Genomic DNA, 20,150 nt, shown 5'->3' on the forward strand with positions numbered 1-20,150 from the left:
AAAACTGCGGACCCACTATGAAAAAGAAATTGATATTCTTAAAGTTACATTTTATTTAAGCTTGAACATTACACATGTAGCTCAGTTTAAAGTTCATTCATTACAACAAGAAATCATTATTCAGTAAAATTTTATAACGTGCGTTATACTCTAAAGTAAATACCCTAGAATAATAGACAGAAAACTCCTGTATGAGGAAGCACTTGGTGAAAGTGGAAAGGAAAAACTCCCTTTTAACAGGAAGAAACGTCTGGCAGAATGAGGCTCAGGGAGGGTGGCCAGTTGGGGATGAGGGAAGGAAGACAGGATAACAGACACACTGTGGAGGAGAGCCAAAGATTCATAATAACTAATGATTAAATGCAGAGTGGTGTATAAACACATAGTGAGTAGAAAAAGCGAGTGAAGCTTGATGAAGAATATTTCATTAGCCTCCATAAAAAGTATAATGGAGAAAGGAATATGGGAACAAAATTAAAACAATAAAAATAAAAGGCAAGTTTATTTATTTAATATATGCTGCTTTACTCAAACTGAATGTGCTTAAGACTAAACATAAAAGCATAAACGCCTGTGTAGGTTTACAATGCCTTAAGGCAGAGATTCAGGGGGAATTTTGCAGAAATAAATAAAAGAAAGTCCCAGCAAAACTTCACGTGAGTGGTTTCTACAATGAAAACAGATACCTGTCTGATATTTAATGAAGTAGAAATGTTATGGGGGGGGAAAAATCATTTTCTATCTTTTGACGGTGTTTCTATCACTTTCTTTATTTGGTGTTGTAGGGCAGATTGTAGGCAACGTGTTTGTTGGCTAGAAGGTGTAAAAGTGCAGATGATTCAGATCATTGTTAAGGATAAATCAAATGAGAGCGTCTTTGCAGCTTTCACATTTTCCAAAGCTGTCCGGTGGACCCTTGGTGGCCAGTTCTGCCCTTTAGGCTGCGTGCTTGACACCCCTGATAAACAGCCATGTGATGCAGGATAGCAGAGAATTTTTGTGTTTTAAATTGCAGCAGTGCACTTTTCTAATTTCTCTATATAAATCCTCCTTAACGTGCACATACAATGGGTAGAGAGCTCCGGCAGGGACACAGAGGTGCACAGCTGCAGAGCCAGCAGGTGTGTTTCCCGGTGATATCATTCATTCTGCCCTACTTTTTCCTTGTATAGAAACACTTAATCACCCACTCTTTGAATTGAAATAGTATGGCAATCTCACGTGAAGATATACATGAGCCTGTGTAGCAGTGCCTTCCTCACTACACTTACAATAAAACAGCACAAGAAATTAATTACATCATTTCTTTTTATTTCTAATTAATGTAAACACAGGTTTTTATATCATACCAAGACATATTCATTCAAATAATACAAATCGCATTATTACCGCTCCTATACAGATATAGGGCTGAGTAAATTTAAAGGTTTTGCTTTTTTTACTGAAGAACACAGTAGAATAGACCTACCCTACCATTCACTGGTCATCTATAATTTATGTTATTTATGTTTTTCTTTATCTTCTGCTTACTGGAAAGATATTTCAGCTAATATAAAAGTAAAGAAAGCACACTGAAAAAGCTAACATCCATTTCCAAAGTAGCCTAAGTGTAAGGTCCTTATAAAAATCTAGAAGAAAAACATACACTTACTAACCAACAAATACAAGGATCTAGAGTATCTACAACACAAAGGCACTTTTTTTTAGGTTTCTAGGATATAACTCCGATATGTACAGAATGCTCGAGACAAAATTGCAAATTTCCTCCTAAAACTATTTACAGCTACACCATAATATGTCCAATCATCAGTTAGTTTATCATAAGTTTAGAGGTGGGGAGGTTGTCAGCTGTTTGACTTGTGTTTTTGTGGGGGCAACAGAGGTGTCACTGGGCAGCTGCTGGGGCAGAGATATTCCTAACTGCCTTTGCGCCCTTCTGCTGTCTGCAGAAATGTGCCCCAGCCGAGGGTCCGAGTCAATCTCGTACCGGTAGTGATAGCCCTCCAGGACATCCCGACAAGCGTCTCTCATTTCAATGATCCACTTCTTCATACCTTTGCGATTAAGGTAGAGCACAAAGAGAAAAACCATGCCAACAAGCCCCAGAACCAGTCCCAGGAAGACATAAGAGGTCTGCAGGGTGAGATCAGCGACCTCTGCCAGGACTGGAACAACACACCCGATATCCTGGATGCTGAGCCCTCTTAGGCGGGCGTCAGTTAATGCGCCAGGTGAGGCACATCTCACAGCATCCACATCAACCTTAGCTCTCGATTTATTCAGCCACGCGACAAACTCATTGATCTCGCAGGAGCAGGTGTAGGGGTTGTTACCAAGCAGGATTCTGATGTCCCCAAGCTTGTCCAACTCCACCAGAGCATCGGTTCCGAATGTGCTGAAGGTGTTGTGCGTCAGGTCAAGCATCTCCAGGTAATTCATGCCAGAGAAGGTCCCACTGTAGACTGCCACCAAAGAGTTGTTGGTGAGGAAAAGCTGCTGCAGATTGGGAAGGTGAGAGAACATGCCCGGGGGAAGCAGCGCAAGCTTGTTCCCCGAGAGGTCGAGGCGGAGGAGCCCCGCGAGGCCCCCCCAGCGCAGAGCTGTGGTCAGGTCTGTAAGGGCAGTAAAGTTGTAGAGTGACTGGCTCAGGTTGAGCTCCTGAAGGGGACTACCAGGTATGCTGAGAGCCTCTGGATGGATGAGTGCCAGCTGGTTTCCACTGAGGTCCAGGAAGCGCAGGTTGACCAGGGAGGAGAAGGTGTGGGACGCCATCTCTGTTAACCTGAGGAGACGACTAACACTTTAACATCAGGTTTTAGACATCTGATTATATCCTCCTGCTTGGAAACAAGAAATGCTGGGAAACCTCACTGTACTATCAAGGTTAAAAAAAGAAAAACTCACAGAAACAGATCTTTATTTATTTATTTATTGTGTAAACATAAAGAAATAAACCATTCAAATACGGCTTAATACATACATGGTTGAAACTGAAAAAGAAACAAATAAAAAACACTGACATTCTCACCTGTTATTGGTTAAAATGATGTTAGTGACGTTCTCCAGCTCCGTAAACGAACTGGGTCCAATTTGGTGTATATTATTCCCTGTGATAATGACGGTCCTGGCATATCCTGGAATATTTTCTGGTGCTGTGAGCAGATCTTTAGAAACACATTTTACCGTGCGGATCACAGCGAAACACTCACAGCCAAAAGGACACTCCAAGCAGCGGCACAGAGCGCAGAAAAGAATCCCCAAAAACACAAAAACAGCAGAAAAACACATCTCTAAATAACAGCTGAAAAAGTTTAAACTACAGATGTATATTCATAAATCAAACTTTAGCTGTTATCCTTTGTTCTCTAAAAGTGATCGGACACTGCAGAGGTGGCAAAGACTGCTCGCTCAGTCGTCGTCTGCTGCACTGTGGGAATAAAGGTTCCCGTAAAGTGATGGTAGTTCATATCACACAGAGTCTGCTGGATGAAAACGCAGTCCCCTTAAAGGTACAGAGGACGACCCACAGCCGGTCACCTTTATCCCAGTCTGCCAGGGGAGACAACAAAAGAGCTCTGCACACAGCAAATCCAAAATGCAGGTACAAAAATGGAAATATTAAACGGTTACAGACATACAATAATAAATAATACTTATTCAAGTACCAAAAACATCCAATAAAATAACATAATGCATAAACAAGTGATCAAATATTGCTCATATAACTTGGCAGGATCAAGTGTGAGGATGCACAAAAGGAAATCATACAAATCTTACTGCAAAAAAGCCAAAACAAACAAAAAAGAAGTCACTTAACATAGAAGCGTCTTATGAAGGAGGAAAATGTATCCGAGGGAGCGCAATACCCTAATTATTAACATGCGGGTTTCCATCATTCTATCTTTGGTCTAGCTGCTCATATTTCTAAGACAAATAATTGATGAATACTTCCAGCTTGAAGATTTTGCAATCCGTTTTCTATGGATTCGTCACTGAAATATATATTAGCCCGCCTGGAAACACATTCATCACTGCCGTTCATCAAAAATACATCTCTGCAACTGAAATGCATTACTCTACTGGGGTCTAATCTGGACGTCGTCTCCTTCATGATAATATTAACAAGGGGAAATAAAGCAAAAACACAAATGCAGACACTGTAGCTTGCCTTGCTAGCATAATAACCAATGAGAAATAATCAAAATATCAATAACTGAAGGACAAATTGTTCATTTCAACTGCCCCCCCCCCAAAAAAAACAAAACACTTAGCTTTGCCCTTTAATACTCTTAGAACATGCATCACAACAGATGAAGAGGCAGTCACTCAGTTTGTGCACAAACAAACGTTCCATCAGAACGCACCACTCACATCGATGACTGTGTATAAAGTATAACCAAAAAGCCTGAGGCAGCTTGTTCTACTGCTCGCCGCACTACTGTAGGTTAAACGTGAGGATGAAGGTGGCGAGGACTCCGCTGAGCATGACGAAGGGCAGCCAGGTCTTGAGGAAAGCAGCCCAGCTGGAGGATGGAAAAACACAGTAATTAGAGTACTTCTCAACACCTGGATGTGACAAGGACGTGAGGTGTGCCGGAGTGTCACATGGTGCAATCTAACATAGTGTCTACAGCCCCAGCTTGTGTCCTACTGTCCCCGTCCACCCAGCCGGTGTGCGGGGAGCCCCAGCGGAGGACTGACCTCCAGTTGTTACACAGAGGGGAAGCGCTGCCGTCTGTGATTAATTGCGCGACTCCCCTTCTGTTTAAAAGACTCCTGTGCCACAGGATCGTACGAGCAGAGGCAGCACAAGCTGTGACGCCAGCAATCTCTATGTGGGTCAGCAGAGAATAATGAGGGAGGATCTCTGAGCCATATGTCTCTTGATGCTTTCCAGCATCCAGCAGCGGAGCTATTTAACAGACTGTTCAGACTGTGGTGATGAAGATGCTTCAGGTGTGCTGCACAGTAATGTTCTCCTTCAGTTAAACTGTAATCCTAGCACAGCTACTCGTATCACCCTTTGTAGCACCTATGTCTGAAAGAGTGAAACCTGCCATGATAGAGGGTTTAGTACACTCACAGGACACTTTATTAGGCACACCTTGGTAGTATTGGGTTGAAACCCCTTTTGCCTTCAGAGCCGCCTTAATTCGTCACAGCAAAGATTCAACAAGGTGCTGGAAACATTCCTCAGATATTTTGGTCCATGTTGATGTGACTGCACAGCTGCTGCAGATCTGTAAGCTGCACACCCGTGGTGTGACACTCCAGTTCCGCCACATCCCAAAGGTGCTCTACTGGATTAAGATCTGGTGATTGTGGAGGTCTTTTGAGCACAGTGGACTCATTGTCATGCTTAAGAAACTGGTTTGACGTGATTCTAGCTTTTAGACATGGCATGTTACCCTGCTAGTAGCAGAGGGGCATACTGTGGTCCTAATAGGAGCAACAATATTCAGGTAGGCTGTGGTGTAGAAATGATGCTCAGCTGGTACTAAGAGGCAGCAGCCTGAACACTGATACCAGGCACGCTTTCATGTTGTTTACCCCAAATTCTGACCTCACTATCCAATCTCACAGTAGAAACTGAGACTCATCAGACCAGGCAACATTTTTCCAATCTTCCATTGTCCAAATTTGGTGAGCTCGTGTGAATTGGAGCATCTGTTTCCTGTTTTTAGCTGGTAGGAGTGGGACACAGTGTGATCTTCTGCTTCTTGTAGCCCATCTGCTTCATGATTTGTCATGTTGTGCATTCAGAGATGCTCTTTTGCAGACTTTGGCTGTCATGAGTTACAACGAAGGTATGTTGCCTTTATATAAACTCAAAGCGGTCCAGCCATTGTCCTCTGACCTCTGGCTTCAAAGAACATGCCTCTTACTGGGTAGTTTCTCTTTGCTAGATTATTCTCTGTAAACGCTGTAAAGAGATGACTGTGTAGATCAGCAGTTTCTGAAATACTTAGAAGCAGCCTGTCCAGCACTAAGAACTGCACCACATTCACTTAAGTCACCTGTTTTTCCTGTCCTGAAGTATTGTTTGAACTTCAGCAGCTTGTTTTGAACAGGTGTACCTACCAAAGTAGTTGGTGAATGCATTCTACACAGTCGTAACTGACTAAATAAACTTCACAACCTAAACCAATTGGCTCAAACAAAACCAGTATGACTTGAACTTAAATTTTCCTGTTTACAATAGAGGATTTATTGCAGATAAGTACCGGTGGGGCTACTACATGTCAAGTGGTAGAGTGGGTAGGCAAAGAGCTTGTGTTAAAAGGTTTAAGTGCCCTTGACTCACACATTTGAAAGCCAGAATTGCTCCTGATGTACAAAACCAGGGAGAAAAACCAAACTGAAAGATTTGCCCAGTGAATGTGAAGCATAGCTCGAGGTATAAACACTAGCAAATTAATCATTATTTTATACAACCCGTTTCCAGAAAAGATGCGACATTGTGTACAATATAAATAAAACTTACAATATAAATAGCTCGTGCTCAATTTGATTCTAACTAGATGTTTCAAAAGAGGTGGGATAGGGGTATGATTCCCTCCGTGTTGCCTCATTTCTTCTTTTAGCAACACTGTGTAAGGGTTTGGGAGCTGAGGAGATCAGCTGATAACTTTTGAAAGTTTTATAGAGGATTTCACCTGTGCAACAGTTAAGGGCCCTAAAAATACACTAAATATTGTCCGCAGGGTGGCATGTTTGGACTGCAGGCAGACGAGTTTCGCAGCTGAGTTCTTTTACTGCGAAGCGATGCTGTTGCAGCATGTGCAGAGTGTCTTCTGTATTGCACAATGTTACTAAAAAACATAACCTGTATAAATCTTTCAGCATTAATAATAGCTTGACAAATGTGAAAGTTAACCAAGCCAAAAGATCACGCCCGTTCATTTTTGGTTTCCAGGTTTCCTTGGATGACTCTAAATGGTAGCATGTGGTATTAGTGGCGGGAGGGCGGGGCAGTGTTTAGCACTGTTGCTCCACCCACCAACAGGGGCCTTACTTTGTAGAGTTCACATGTTCTCTCTGGGTACTCAGACTCCCTCCCACAGTCCGAAGACATGCATGTTGGGTTAGGCTGTAGCAGGAATGAGAGTGTGAAGAGTGATCTGTCTCTAGCCGCTCTTATCATTCATACATGTGTTTTATTCCTGCAGTGCTGGAATAAGTGGCCAAAATATTTACCTTACGTGTTTCCCGTGAGTGAGAGACAGCACACACAGGTTCACCATGTTCCAGGATGTGCTGTTGTCGTAGCGCATCAGGTTGAGGGCCATGGCAACGTGGGAATGGCAGTTATCAAAGCACAGATTGTGCTTCAACAAAAAGTAAATAAATAAGTATTTATTATTAAATCACTAATGTGCAAGGAGGGTCACTAGTGTCAAAATGAATTAATTAAATACATCATTATATAATTAATTAATGAAAACTATAAGTAAATATTATTACATATTTAAAAATATATTTTAATTGTAAGTAATTAATCAAACACTTAATTCATTTTGGCACTGAAGGCCTTCCATAAACACAATCCAGAAATGTTTTAATTAATTCATAAGAGAATGCTAAATACAACAATCTTACCGGCCTGCATTTGTACTCCTCTGATGCATCGTGCACAGCTTTGTCCCATGTAGCTGCACCATTACCACACACTTTATCCACATCAAGCTTCCAATACCTGAAGTATTATTTTAAAAGAAAACAGTGAGTTACCTTTAATGCGTTATCTCTGCTCCCCCCCTACTTGTTAAAAGACAATAATATCATCAATAAACTTACTTTGTGGGTCTACCAAACCCCATGTTATCCTCCTGCAAAGAGCGGAAATCATGCATGTGAATTAGTGCTGTACGATCATGCAAATTTTGCATGATCCAATACCAAGTAAATACAGGGCCAGTATTGACAACACCAACACCGATACTGATACTTTAAACTTATAAAGGTAGAAAAAGACTAAATCTGAACACAGTTTATAACACAGTAGTACTGATCCAATACCAGTACCATATTCAAATTGCTTCCCACCACTAATGCGAATCTATCCTTGAGACTCCCATTGAGAAGGTCTAGCACTTTAACATCAGTCTCTATGCGGTGATGTGATAAACTCGATGCAAAAGCAGTGCTCACCGAGACAAAATATGACCCTGCGAAATCTCGTATGACTCCAGCAGAAGTGCATATGCCCATGTGACCGATGAAGGGGAGCACCCACCTGCAGGACGCACGCAAATAACACACGAGGCAATTACTGTACGTCTGAATGTCCAGCAAAACAGCTAACGCAATACCATTAAAAGGAAACAGTATTAGCGGATAAGATAAACATAGCTTCGTTTCATCTGCTGCCACAGCACAGGAGCATCAATACTGCAGTAGCCTCTTACGTTAAAATGGGAATGGGTGTCCAGACAATGCAGAAAGGGTAGCGGCTGCTTTTTCTGTCGTTTTTTGGGAAATCACCGTGGTAGCTCATCATTACGTCGGTATCGTTCGCCTCCGCCATCACAGCCTGGAGTGACAGAAGGAGATGAACGGCAGTGACGCACAGCAGCGGAGGTACGCAGCCACCTCCTCCAACCGTCGGTCCGTAAACGCAGCACGGGCCATCTGTTCGTCGATTAAGGCCTTTACGGTCAGCGAGGAGGGGTTTAATGTTAGCTGCAGCGCCCTAGCACTTTACTTCTATAACAAATCTAAAAAATAATTATTTTTTTGTCGTTTTCTTGTATTGCGATAGTCTCTAAATACATGCATAATGGTCTCATTTCACTGTAAAACTGACTGCTTTGTGGTTCTGCGATTAATTCACCACATCAATGAAACATCTGCAAAATACTTGCTTTTCCAGCCCAGCGTTGTTGCTACAGAGTTACCTGCAGTAACTTCTCCCACAGATGGGTCACCTCATTACTGCGAAGCATACGGGGGCATGAGATGCTCACTTAACTTGCTTGTGATGTACCGTGCTCGCATTTGTTGCTCGACAGTCAGCAAAAAGTGCGGACACTGACGAATGGGGATCCTCCTAACCTAGATAAAACTAAGTGCTACTGTACGCGTTGTGTAACCGCCGAGCTAAAAAGGGCAAACAGATGAAACAAACAATGAATCAAAAGGATACTGAGGTGGTGTTTAATAATTTTTATTCTTTGTTCTGTTTGCCACAAAGGTCTTACAGGATTCCTCAAAGAAAACAGAGCATCTCAAATTAATGAACAAATGAAAACGAATGGAAGCCTTAGTGATGCATGTAGCTGAGGACTCCATTCATGAACATTTACCCTATCTAAGGGTAAAGAAAACCCAGCGAGCACTGGATGGCTTGTGGCTGTGCTCTTTTATTGCCCTGCATCTATGCTCAGAGAAGCCTCATGCAAGCAGGACTGAACACCTGGCTGCAGCAGAGGACTAATGCTAGAGCCACGCAGCTAGTAGGCAGGAACCCTAACGCTGCCGCCTCCCCCCCAAAAATGACATTGACACTTCATCTCAAATGATGTGTAATCAACAGGACTAGAAGAAAAAAAAAAAACTGTATTAGAAAGCTGCTTTCTTTGACCTGTCAATAATCTATTGTAAGAAAAACCTCTCAACTAAAAGGAGCCAAAGTTATGTTTCAATGAAACAAAGAAGTCTAACATTAATCCTTGGCTGTTTACGTGACAGATGGCAACCTTTGGCAGAAGAACCCCTTGTTTTTTTTCTTCTTCCTCCTGACAGTTGTAAACTAAAAAAGCATATAAATACATTTCATTAGAGCAACTCTGGCAGCGTTCACAACTTAAAGAGCGAGTTAATTCTAGCCTTCCAGTGGCCAAAACTCCAACGGAAAATAGGATTGAGGCTAACTTAAATAACTTGGGTGTGCAGCCTTTCCGAGATGAGTGGGTACTGTGACGCTTTGCTCCGTCTGCCGAGCAGACAGGAGTTGTAACAAATACACCGTTTTCGGGTCAGAGATCTTATTCTGACCGCGCGGCCACACGCCGACCTGAAAATAGGTCACCAGATACGCGCCTCTCCGACATAAACCTGAGGAGCGATGCGTGCTGAACTCCTCCTTCTTTGTGAGAAAGTGGGGGAGTGAAGTTTGAAGGTGCTCTCCTCAAAGTCATCCCACTGCCACCGCAGGGTGGAGGGAGGGACGGGCTGAGGTGTTGTAGGTGCTTCGAAGGGGTGGAAGGGTGCTGTCGCAACCCTCCATGAATTCCTCTCCCCCCAAAAGTGGTCTCCACCAGTCCTCTCACAGGACAGGGGAGGGTGATGCATAGTGCAGAGATGTGACACGACATTCACTCAATGTTCTGTCAGACGGGGCTGGGGAGGAGGGCGAGGGGATTTCAGATTCAAACAGGAGCTAGTAGAGTGCTTTGCTTCCTAAAATCCATTCTGCAGAACAGATGACTATTTGCTTAGCTGGGCCTGCACTGTACTTGTCCCTCTGAGCTGTCTTCATCGTCTGAACCATCTGGACCGACACCGCGCAGGCCTGTGATGCGATAGCCCATGTTAAGCAGCATGACCTCCAGCGGATCCGCGTTCATGCGCCGCTGATTAGCCTGAGCAGCTCCCTCCATGTCTTCCACCACACGCCCGTTTTCGCTGTCTGTCTGCGGTATTTAAAAAGAAAAAAACAAAAGAAGTGATCAAATATAATTCCAACAGCATGACACATCTTTTTAATGAATGGCATCTCCTTAACACGCTCCCAAAGCATGTCAAGACCAAGCCTGCCAAGTCTGCGCATAGAGGAGTTTCCTCTGTTTACCTCTGGCCTGGGGTTCCATAACCGAACGACAGGGTCGATACCGCTAGTAGCCAGGAAGCAGTAGCTGGGGTGAGGCTGTAGGCAGTTGACTATGGACTCATCCCCCTGCAGGATCCTCACAAGATTGGTTGTTTCTTTTTCCCAGATAAAGAAAGAGCCATCGTCTGAGCCGCTTACAATATACTGGCCTTTGCTGTGGAGAAAAAGAATCCATTCAGACCTGCCTGATGAGCCATGTTCCTGGGACACAAACCTTTTACGGGGAATTTAAATATTTACTCGGAAAATTGTGCAATCATTTTACATTGAACTTCTTTCATAGAATGTCAACTTCACTGCGCAGATGTGTACAGTACTGAGAACAGCTGAGGTGAAGGTTAAGCAACAGCAGCGTGCCATTTTCTACCGTCACTCAGCATACAGTACCTCCTTTGGCCCATGGTATCAAAAACCAGTCTCGTTAAGCTGTTGGAACTGCAATCACTAATCAAACACATCATAAAGATTTGTGTTTATTTAAAGGTAAACTAAATGAGCCACAGCGTGAGTTGGTGTTGATTAGAATATATTCTGACTGTTATAACGTCATGGGAAGCAGACGATTTAGTCACACTTTTGAACAGCAAAAACAAACAACTGCTTCATAGGCCAACATCTAAAAGTACGACCGACTCTAAAGAAACTAAACAACTTGTTTAGATTGAGGTACTATTGATTGTGTAAAACTAATAGAACAAAATTATGTTAAAATAAAAAAGGCCAAATAGTAATCAAACAAAGAAGCTGTTAATCAGCCCCCAAAAGCTGCTCACACATGCTAAAAATATGGCTGAGATTCCACAGCTTTGTAATAAAGAACACTTTACTCCTGTGCAGCTACTTTCAAAGCTGTTTGAGCATTTTGCTGCAAAAGAGGTTTGACTAGTTACTGAGTGCAACAGTGTTAATGTGTAAAGGCTCGGCTTTATTTATAATCGCTTGAGCACAGTGTGTCATTTAGATAAAGATCATGTTACATTTCAAAGCTCACGACTGCCCCCTAGTGATGACACAGCAGCCTGGCAACGAGATTAACCCACCTTCCAAAAAAGTTGGCTTCTTTGATGTCAGTGGTGGTGTTACAGTGACCGCAGTATCTGTGTTTGTAGTCAAAGCTGCGCTCTCTCAGCTCCAGCTCATCTTCAGGAATGGACTCTTTCCGACTGAACGAGTGGAATCGGATGGAGCTGTTGGCCTTTTTGTCTTCTGCAGTTATAGAAAAAACTTTTTTTTTTTTACTGTAATTCACACAGATTTTAAAACTAAAATATACACAAAGAAACGACATGTGTACTACAAAGCAGGTTTTTTTAGTGAGCATACAATCATTGTAAATAATGGCAATTATCCAATGAAGTGTGATATAAATGTTTTTTTCTAGATCTGTGTAAATTCTCTGAGAGTTACTGAAAATTAGCCAAGAGCTATTTCTTTCTTTCCCACCTGATTCTGACTTGGAGTAAAGAGCAGCCTTGATGTCTTTATCTAAGGCATCACAGGCACTGCTGTGCGCCTGCTCTGGAAACTTCCCTTTGAAATCGTCCAGACACTCCAGAGCCTCAGCCACATATTTTAGCTCAAACAGACACCGTGCCAGCCTGAAATGTGCTTTCAGATGACCGGGGTTTAGACTCAGAGCCTTCAGACAGTCCCTGAGGGCATCATAATGGTCTCCATCCCTAAGAATCACATAGAAAAACATAAAGACTCAGGGTTTCCAAAGGTTTTGGAATTAAAAAAAGCATCATTTGCATCATTCCTCTGCACTAAAGCAATGCCGCGTACCACTTGCGTTTCATATAGGCCGCAGCTCTGTTCCCGTACAACATGGCGTTGCTGCTCGCCTGATGAATGCCTAAACTGTACAGCTGGATGGCCTGTGTCCACTGCTGCCGTGCAAAAGCATCATTAGCTTGTTGTTTTATCTTCTCCAGGTGAGGAGGGAGGTCATTAGAACTGAAAGACAAAAGGGAAAAGCAGATATTTTGACATAAATTCAAATGTATAACCTCAGTCAATAGACGTGTAGTGGAAAGAGCCGACGTTTACCTAGACTGCATTTTGCTCCCAGTAAAGCGAATGTGGCCAGCTGGCAGGTGAATTCCATTGGAGACGCCGTTTGTCGTCTTTCCATTCTGCACATCTCCTGGAAAGCGAGAGATTCAATAATCGGCATTCTTCACGTACTTTGGAGTTAGTGTGAAACTGTTTATTATCTACCTGTTGACGATTGGCATTTCTTTGGAAGCAAGAATGTATATGGCCTCTGTTTGAACGTCAAGTCAAACAGATACACCTGCAAGAACCATAAAGAGATAGTAAAAGGATCCCATAAGAATGCCTCTGCGATTCTCACATGGTTCCCTCTCTGTTTGGTGATGCATTACCTGTTCCCCGCCCATGTTAACAAGCAGCTCGGTGCCATCAGGACTGAAAGTAACATAGGTGGCAACCAGGACCCTCAGGCGGTTATTGTAGTCAGGGAGTTTCACCGGCAGGTGACCTGAAACATTCAGTCAGATGGTAATGGTATTAAACCACAGTCCAGAATATAAATGCACCCATTAAAAGAATTTGACTCCAGACAATTTATCTGTATACACACCTGCAACATAATACTGCCCAGCTCCATCTGGGATGGGCTTCTGCCTTTCACAGAATGTGTGCACAGCTGCCGATGTGCTTTGACTCAGAGATTTCCTGTGTGAGGAACAAAAAAAAAAAAAGTTGGGAACTTCCTTGTCAAAACTTGGAACGCACCACAGAGTAACTACAAAGCACTTTATTTGACAGTTTGCCGAGTACTCACTACCACAGAATAGCATGAAAAAGCCAAACTCACCTGTAGTTGTGTATCATCCTGATGTCGTACAGACGTACAAAAGGCCCATTGGCTCCCACAGCCAGGTAGTTGTTGTCCCGTGGGTTAACAGCTAAACATTTGGCCTCGACGAGCTGACCACAGAACTCTGTGAGATCGATCAGCACCTCCGAGTGTTTACTGTTCTCCCTCAGGTCGTATTGTCTGCAGTGAACAAGGACAACATGCACATATTACCTTGGCAAAACCACCCACTAACAAGTCTAAGGAGCTTGGAAAGAAAAGCGTCTGGACTTCTTTACGTTGCTTGAAGACGTTTCACCTCCCATCCGAGAAGTTTTTAAAAAGAGGTTTTTACACCATTACAAAGATTTTTTTTTTCTTCACAGCAGGTACTAAGCTAAAAAAGAAAAGCAGAAACAAACAAGATTGATCCACACAACACACTCATTGTCCCACATATTTCTAACACTGACCCCAAGTGACAGTAAACAGCTACAACATGTAGATGTGGGTCTACAAACCTGCAGGCTACGAATGCACCAACATGCTGTGAGCTTTGATCACACTGCAGATTAAGGCTGGGCAGTATGGTCAAAAATATTTATCACGATATATATTTGAAAATTTGCGATAACGATATAACTGAAGATATAATTGACGTGAGACAAAATACTTTACAACTTTACAACTTTATTAGTGGAAAAAGAACCCCCATCAATGCATTTTGACTTAAACAAGCAGCAGTTTTTATGTGCATTAAAGCTATATAAAAATTTAACTGTGTAAATGCAAATTCCTTGCTGACAGTTTGGCCCCACAATGAGCTCACCCATAACCCTGGCTGATTGTGACCCACACCTGTTTTCACACTTTGGCTCATGTGATTAGGTAGAGGATCATCAGGGGGTCCTTTGTCCCTCTTTGGGGGGGGACACTCCCACTGGGTTTAAATCTGGGACTCTCCACCTTTTGACTCTTAGAACTGAAGAAGCTTCTCGGATGAGAGGTGAAATGTCTTCAAGCAACTTAAAGAAGTCCAGACGCTTTTCTTTCCAAGCTCCTTAGACTACGATGACCTGGATGACTGAGAACCTTCACAGACATCCACTACCAATATAACATTTGACTTTAATACATTATTGATCTCTTTGGTCTAACCTGATTATGCCGTCCTCCGCAGCACTCCAGAAGGTGTTGGGCCACATGGGTGCTGTGGCTATGCGTTTAACTCTGTTTGTATGATCAGAAAACATATGGATGGTTTCCTTCACTGTCAGGTCATGCACGTGGACTTTTGTGTCGGCTGCACCAGTTACCAAAATTCTGTCCCCGGAGTGAGGCAAGAACTGCATGGACAAATAAAAATACCAAAGTGAACTGATAAGAACTGAGATGCAACACTTTATTGGCTCATATTGGCACGGTTGACATCAGGCGACCAGCTGATTAGTAAATAAGCTGACAGAGTCCAACGATCATCTATAGGGCATGTTTGGTTTAATAGTCCTCACATCTGAGACAGATATGAGGACTGTGTTTGATTCTGTACTCACTTAAAAGTACCAAATAATATACTTTATAAAATACTTTAAAATAGGAGGTAATTAATAATAATGAAGATCAATTTGTTACACTGCCGTTTGAAAACCTGAGCTGTAAACACTGGCACTGACCCAAAATCTTACAAACAGCGCATCCCCACTAAGTATACACACACAATGTTTGAGAAAGGCTTAGCTTTGAAATAAATGGTGATATAAATGTCAATAGTCACACACAGGACATTGTTATGACATTTACAAAGACTTCTTAAGCTGAATTCATAGTCCAATGTTTGTATCCATTTACATAGCTGTATGGCTACACAGAGAAGAGGATTATGGGAATTCAACCAACACATGTTGATGATGTCATCAAGCTGTGCCTGTTTTGGCCAAAAGCGTCGCAGCGGCTGCAACCATTATCATCTGCAAATTATGCCGGGCGACAGTCATAGCAAAGCACTTTTGAAATATGGGGAAAGCCAAAAACTGCGCTTCCTCCACTTCCGTAACATTGATTCATTAATGCTGAATTCTCTCGCAGCTGCAAATTCCTTGCTGACAGTTTAACCAAAAGGCATTTCCAGTGGAAATTGGCCAACAGATCCTGAGCATAACATAATATCCACAAAACTTAAAAAGAGGTTATACACACACAATACAGTAATATTATGTTGAAGCACAGTACGTATTACTCTGCGAGGTTCCCGACTACAGTGGCCATAATGCTCCGACAATCCATAAAGTGGTGCGGCTTCACAGCTTAGCAAAGTCGTACTAAAACATTTTTGACAGATTTTTGAGCGCCGTGTACCACATAAAATCGGTTCGGTAACAGTAATAACAACGTGGTGTGTATCTGAAGGACGAAAGCTAAACCAGTTCCACACCACTGAAGTTGCAGCATTTTTACAAACCAATTCTGGTTCATCTGTTTCATTCAACGATTCTTCTCATTCTCCGTCACCGCCATGCTTTTTCCACCATGTGCGTATGGAAACAAAGGCACTGCGTATGCACATTTTACCCATATTCTATCGCGATACTTCATTTTCTTATCATTGCCTAACATTGTACCGGTATTACCGTGAACAGTATGATAAGGCCCAGCCCTACTGCACATCACAGCGAAAATTATTCTCTGCCATATTTTCGTAATTAACCTTGAGGAAGAGCAACAAGGCAGCCTCAATTGTGCAATGACTGCAGTATTAATATGTTTCTAAGCTCAGGCACCATCCAGTACACTGTAGAATGTGTTCTCCTTACCTTTACAGAGAATATGTTAGCTGCATGACCGGTGTGCATAGTTGTTAGCTTCTTGTGCCTGAATGGATCCCAGATGATGGCATGTTGATCATCCGAGCCTGAAGCCAGCAGACTGAGTACGAGGAAAAAATAATAACAATTCAAAGAAGCCAAGCAGCATTTCTTTAAGGTATGCACCTTTTTTTGTTGATTTATTACATTTACACGTTATATTACAGGTATTAGAACTAACTAATAAGCAGTTGGACCTGTGTTGCTAGATTCACTTTAGAATGGATGCAATATCTTTATGTTAAACTGATCCCTCCTGGTGTGCTGAAGGTGTCAGATTACGAAAGAAGCAGACTCACACCACTGATAAACATGGCGAGTGAGACTACTTTTACTAACTAGTAGACAATGTTGGGGTTGTTACTAGGAAAAAAGTAATGTATTAAACATTACTGGTTACTTTTCTTAAAATGTATGTAGTACATAAAATTACTGAAACACACTGTCACATACTTAATTACCAGGCAACTAATATAAAACTGAGGTTACAGTTCCACACGCCAACACAAAACCCCACCCTAATGAGGACACAAATACAATCTTTCTTTTAGTTTTCACATATGAAAACAAAGTCAACAACACAAAACAAAGTTGAAAGGGTCTTCAAAGCTATCGCCACAGTGATTCTACTGCAAAAATATGTACAGGTAGAAATGGAGTCTGCAAGCCTGACTACACATCACTGCCTTTTAAAGTTCAGGCTTTGGCTGCTGGGCTGGGATCGCCATACAATAAACTTTGACATTATTCTGGGTTTCTTGTCTAGCTTTGTGTATAATGCAGATGTTTCTGTCCTACATGCAGTTTGTCATCATGGCACTCTTGTCCTTTAGTGCAATAAAAATAAAAGTAATAACCATATTTCTGCTCTTTAAAAGCATTAAAAAAAAGTTTTCTTCTTTCTAGCAGCCAGTTGCTCAGATAACTGAAGAGCCTTTGTAATTCAAGTAACAACATAACTGTAACTGTATTGTAATTAGTGAGTAACGCATTAAATTACTAAAATAAGATATAATGTGATTATATTATTACTTTGCAACACGTTAGACCCAACACTGATAGTAAAACTGTGACATTTAAAATCCAAGCAGGAAGTGAACAGGATGCAAACCTTATCTGGACAGATACAACAGAAATTCACTGTACATACAGGGTTCACAGGGTTTGATCACTTACTCTCCACGTTCGTTCCACTCCAAACAGTTCACACAGCCTGTGTGGCCCTGTTGAAATAAATGACATTGAGGGTCAGACGAAGAGAACAAAAGAAAAAAAGTGTCCCAATGTGTTTACAGAAAAATATGTCATGTTATCAGTGACCTGAAGCTCAGCCTCCAGTCCAAGTCTCTTGATGAAGGGGTCAGTCACATGGTAGAACCTTTGGAAGCTTGCAGCTCTCTTGTCCTAAAGACAAAAGAGCACATCTCTATCAGACTCTCCATCAGACGGGGATGATCACATTGGCTCTGGACTGTTCTTACATACCCTGATCTGCCTGTGCAGGATATCTCTGGAGATGTTGGCAGTAGTCATGGCCTCACCGCAAAACATAAATTAGGTTTCGAGGCTGGAGGTTTCCAAGGGTCAGAGATCAGGTGTCATTTACTCTTTTTTTTCCTTGTGACCAAGCTGTAAAAACGCAGAATGGATTAAGGCAGAGCAGAGACTTGTTAGAAGACAGAGACCTTACACAGGTATAGCGTCAATGTCAGCTTTAAAAAGAAAAAGGAAAAAGTCGACATTAAACTCAGGCATGTGATTTATTCAGAGATTTTTTTTGTTGCTCATCTGACATAGGCACAAAACATACCGCTAGCTGGTCTACAGATAGTATTTGCTCCCGTTACCTACAAAGCGACTTCATTAGCTAACCAGGCTAATGTTAGCAACGTTGCTCTGGGAATACAACAACTGACAGTTTTGCAAAAAACTAAAAATTATTTAAAATCTAAAGCCCCATTAGCCTACGAGAATGGTTAACGATCCGTGCACAGGGCCTTTGAGAGACCTGTCGTTCACCAAGAAGCTGGCGTTAGCGTACTTGCGTTACCTTGCTAGCTAAACAAAACATCCACTTCATATAACGTTAACATTTGCAGCGCTTTGGTGATAATTTACAACTGTTAAACAAAACTCACCGTTTCCCTCGAGCTAAGGAAGCCTCTGTCAAGAAATGTCCATTTAGTAAAAGTCACAAATTGCACTCCGTGTGACTTTGTTGACAGGATACTCGCTAATACCTTCGCAGACCTGAACACAACCCTCCTCCACTGCACATAAGCACGTAACTTGGTTCCGCCAGCTGAAAACACACCAAACTCTTCCGGTCTGTTTGGACATCACAATAAAAGCATTCCAGAATAAAAGCATTTTCAAGTAACGTTTAATAAAGGAGCACTACAACAAAGAATGTAACATATATTTGCCAAATGTTTAAGCAATACATAGTATTATTGTGTAATTTGATGGTAATCTTGAAGGAAGAATTTGTGAATAGCGTTGTGCAGGTGAATCATGTGTAAGTAAGGATCGTGACTTTGCAAATAGGGATGGTGTACACGAGGTAGTGAGACCTGCTATGATGCTGTGATGTGTGATTTGGAGATGGTGACACAAACAAAAAGACAGAAGGTGGCGCTGGAGGTGGCAGAGTTAAGGATGTTAACGTTTTCATTGGGAGAGACCAGGATGGGCAGGGTTAAAAAACACGTATATCAGTGGAACAGCTCGGGATGAGCAATTTGGAGGCAAAGTTAGAGAGGCAAGGCTCAGATGGTTAGCAGAAGAGGGATAGTGGGATGCTGAAATCTGCTAGGAAGGAGGAAAATAGAAAATCCCCAGAGGAGGTTATAGATGTAGTGAAGGAGGTCACGCAGAAGGTCAGGCTAACAGAGGAGGATGCTGGGGGTAGGGTGAGATGGAGCCAGATGGTCTGCTGTGACGACCCTTAAAGGGAAGCATCAAAAAAGAAGATTTTGTAAATGAATGAGTGAAAACAATAAGAGTAATTTTATGTACTTCACACAGTGAATGAGGAAGGAGAGTTTCCTTATGTAAAAAAGCAGTCAAATTAAGAGGGCGGGCAGTGTTTGTAAGTGACCAACCAGACCTATGTGTTTATGAGTGGAACAGTCTGAGTTCAATTAAAACAACCTGTGATATTTACAACCCACTGAGTGATAAAGTATCTGACTTTTTGAATTATGGTATTGAAATACAAAACAATACAAACTCTCTCAATTTATATTATATATAATATTATAGTATTGTCAGATTATTATGATATATATATATATATATATATATTCGAACATATACATATATATACATATATATATATACACACATATATATATATATATATTTATACATAAAACATAATTATTTTGGCTTTTATTTTATTTTTAGGTCTGTCTTTTCTGAACTACTTTTAAAAAAAGATAATAGTTTCAACTTTTAGTTTTTCTTTAACAGTAAGATTGTTAAACCTGAATCTCATTGCATGTGTTTTTACAACCCTTAAATAAAGATGCAACAAAGTAGTAAGTTTAATATTCAGATATTAGAGTTCTTCAGAAACTTTCGAAACTCTAAAAGAACATAAAAGTCATCTACTGTAATAATAGTGTCTTTA

The 20,150-nt window shown here is 41.7% G+C and overlaps 3 protein-coding genes across 3 annotated transcripts; all 3 read right to left on the reverse strand.

Moving 5' to 3' along the window:
- Positions 1-1,316: 1,316 nt before the first annotated feature.
- tpbgl (trophoblast glycoprotein) lies at positions 1,317-3,288 on the reverse strand. Its single transcript, XM_014341009.2, has 2 exons — positions 3,029-3,288; positions 1,317-2,782 (listed from the first exon to the last, which is right to left on the reverse strand). The coding sequence occupies exons 1-2, from the start codon at positions 3,286-3,288 to the stop codon at positions 1,819-1,821; spliced, it is 1,224 nt and encodes a 407-aa protein (XP_014196495.2). The 3' UTR covers positions 1,317-1,818.
- Positions 3,289-3,335: 47 nt separating this feature from the next.
- LOC102296773 (transmembrane protein 222) lies at positions 3,336-8,636 on the reverse strand. Its single transcript, XM_005945202.3, has 6 exons — positions 8,409-8,636; positions 8,152-8,236; positions 7,798-7,829; positions 7,600-7,696; positions 7,198-7,328; positions 3,336-4,523 (listed from the first exon to the last, which is right to left on the reverse strand). The coding sequence occupies exons 1-6, from the start codon at positions 8,525-8,527 to the stop codon at positions 4,436-4,438; spliced, it is 552 nt and encodes a 183-aa protein (XP_005945264.1). The 5' UTR covers positions 8,528-8,636; the 3' UTR covers positions 3,336-4,435.
- A 498-nt stretch (positions 8,637-9,134) lies between these two features.
- wdtc1 (WD and tetratricopeptide repeats 1) lies at positions 9,135-18,840 on the reverse strand. Its single transcript, XM_014341008.2, has 16 exons — positions 18,655-18,840; positions 18,002-18,145; positions 17,837-17,920; positions 17,693-17,739; positions 16,466-16,577; positions 14,814-15,001; positions 13,674-13,856; positions 13,437-13,531; positions 13,219-13,334; positions 13,052-13,127; positions 12,881-12,977; positions 12,617-12,787; positions 12,275-12,510; positions 11,872-12,037; positions 10,793-10,985; positions 9,135-10,634 (listed from the first exon to the last, which is right to left on the reverse strand). The coding sequence occupies exons 2-16, from the start codon at positions 18,065-18,067 to the stop codon at positions 10,437-10,439; spliced, it is 2,028 nt and encodes a 675-aa protein (XP_014196494.1). The 5' UTR covers positions 18,068-18,145; positions 18,655-18,840; the 3' UTR covers positions 9,135-10,436.
- Between the last annotated feature and the right edge of the window lie 1,310 nt (positions 18,841-20,150).

This window comes from Haplochromis burtoni, unplaced genomic scaffold (genome assembly GCF_018398535.1).
Source record: "Haplochromis burtoni strain Fernald_Lab_line unplaced genomic scaffold, NCSU_Asbu1 Contig_446, whole genome shotgun sequence".
Lineage (NCBI taxonomy): Eukaryota > Metazoa > Chordata > Actinopteri > Cichliformes > Cichlidae > Haplochromis > Haplochromis burtoni.

Coding starts and splice junctions, on each gene's coding strand:
- wdtc1 (XM_014341008.2), bottom strand. CDS start 18,067: ATGTTTTGCGGTGAGGCCATGACTACTGCCAACATCTCCAGAGATATC. Junction 16,578..17,692: donor GAGTGGAACGAACGTGGAGA/GTAAGTGATCAA, acceptor CCTCGTACTCAG/TCTGCTGGCTTCAGGCTCGG. Junction 12,038..12,274: donor TTACTCCAAGTCAGAATCAG/GTGGGAAAGAAA, acceptor CTATAACTGCAG/AAGACAAAAAGGCCAACAGC.
- tpbgl (XM_014341009.2), bottom strand. CDS start 3,288: ATGTGTTTTTCTGCTGTTTTTGTGTTTTTGGGGATTCTTTTCTGCGCT. Junction 2,783..3,028: donor ATCATTTTAACCAATAACAG/GTGAGAATGTCA, acceptor TCGTCTCCTCAG/GTTAACAGAGATGGCGTCCC.
- LOC102296773 (XM_005945202.3), bottom strand. CDS start 8,527: ATGGCGGAGGCGAACGATACCGACGTAATGATGAGCTACCACGGTGAT. Junction 7,697..7,797: donor GGGTTTGGTAGACCCACAAA/GTAAGTTTATTG, acceptor ATAATACTTCAG/GTATTGGAAGCTTGATGTGG. Junction 7,329..7,599: donor AGGAGTACAAATGCAGGCCG/GTAAGATTGTTG, acceptor TTTTTGTTGAAG/CACAATCTGTGCTTTGATAA.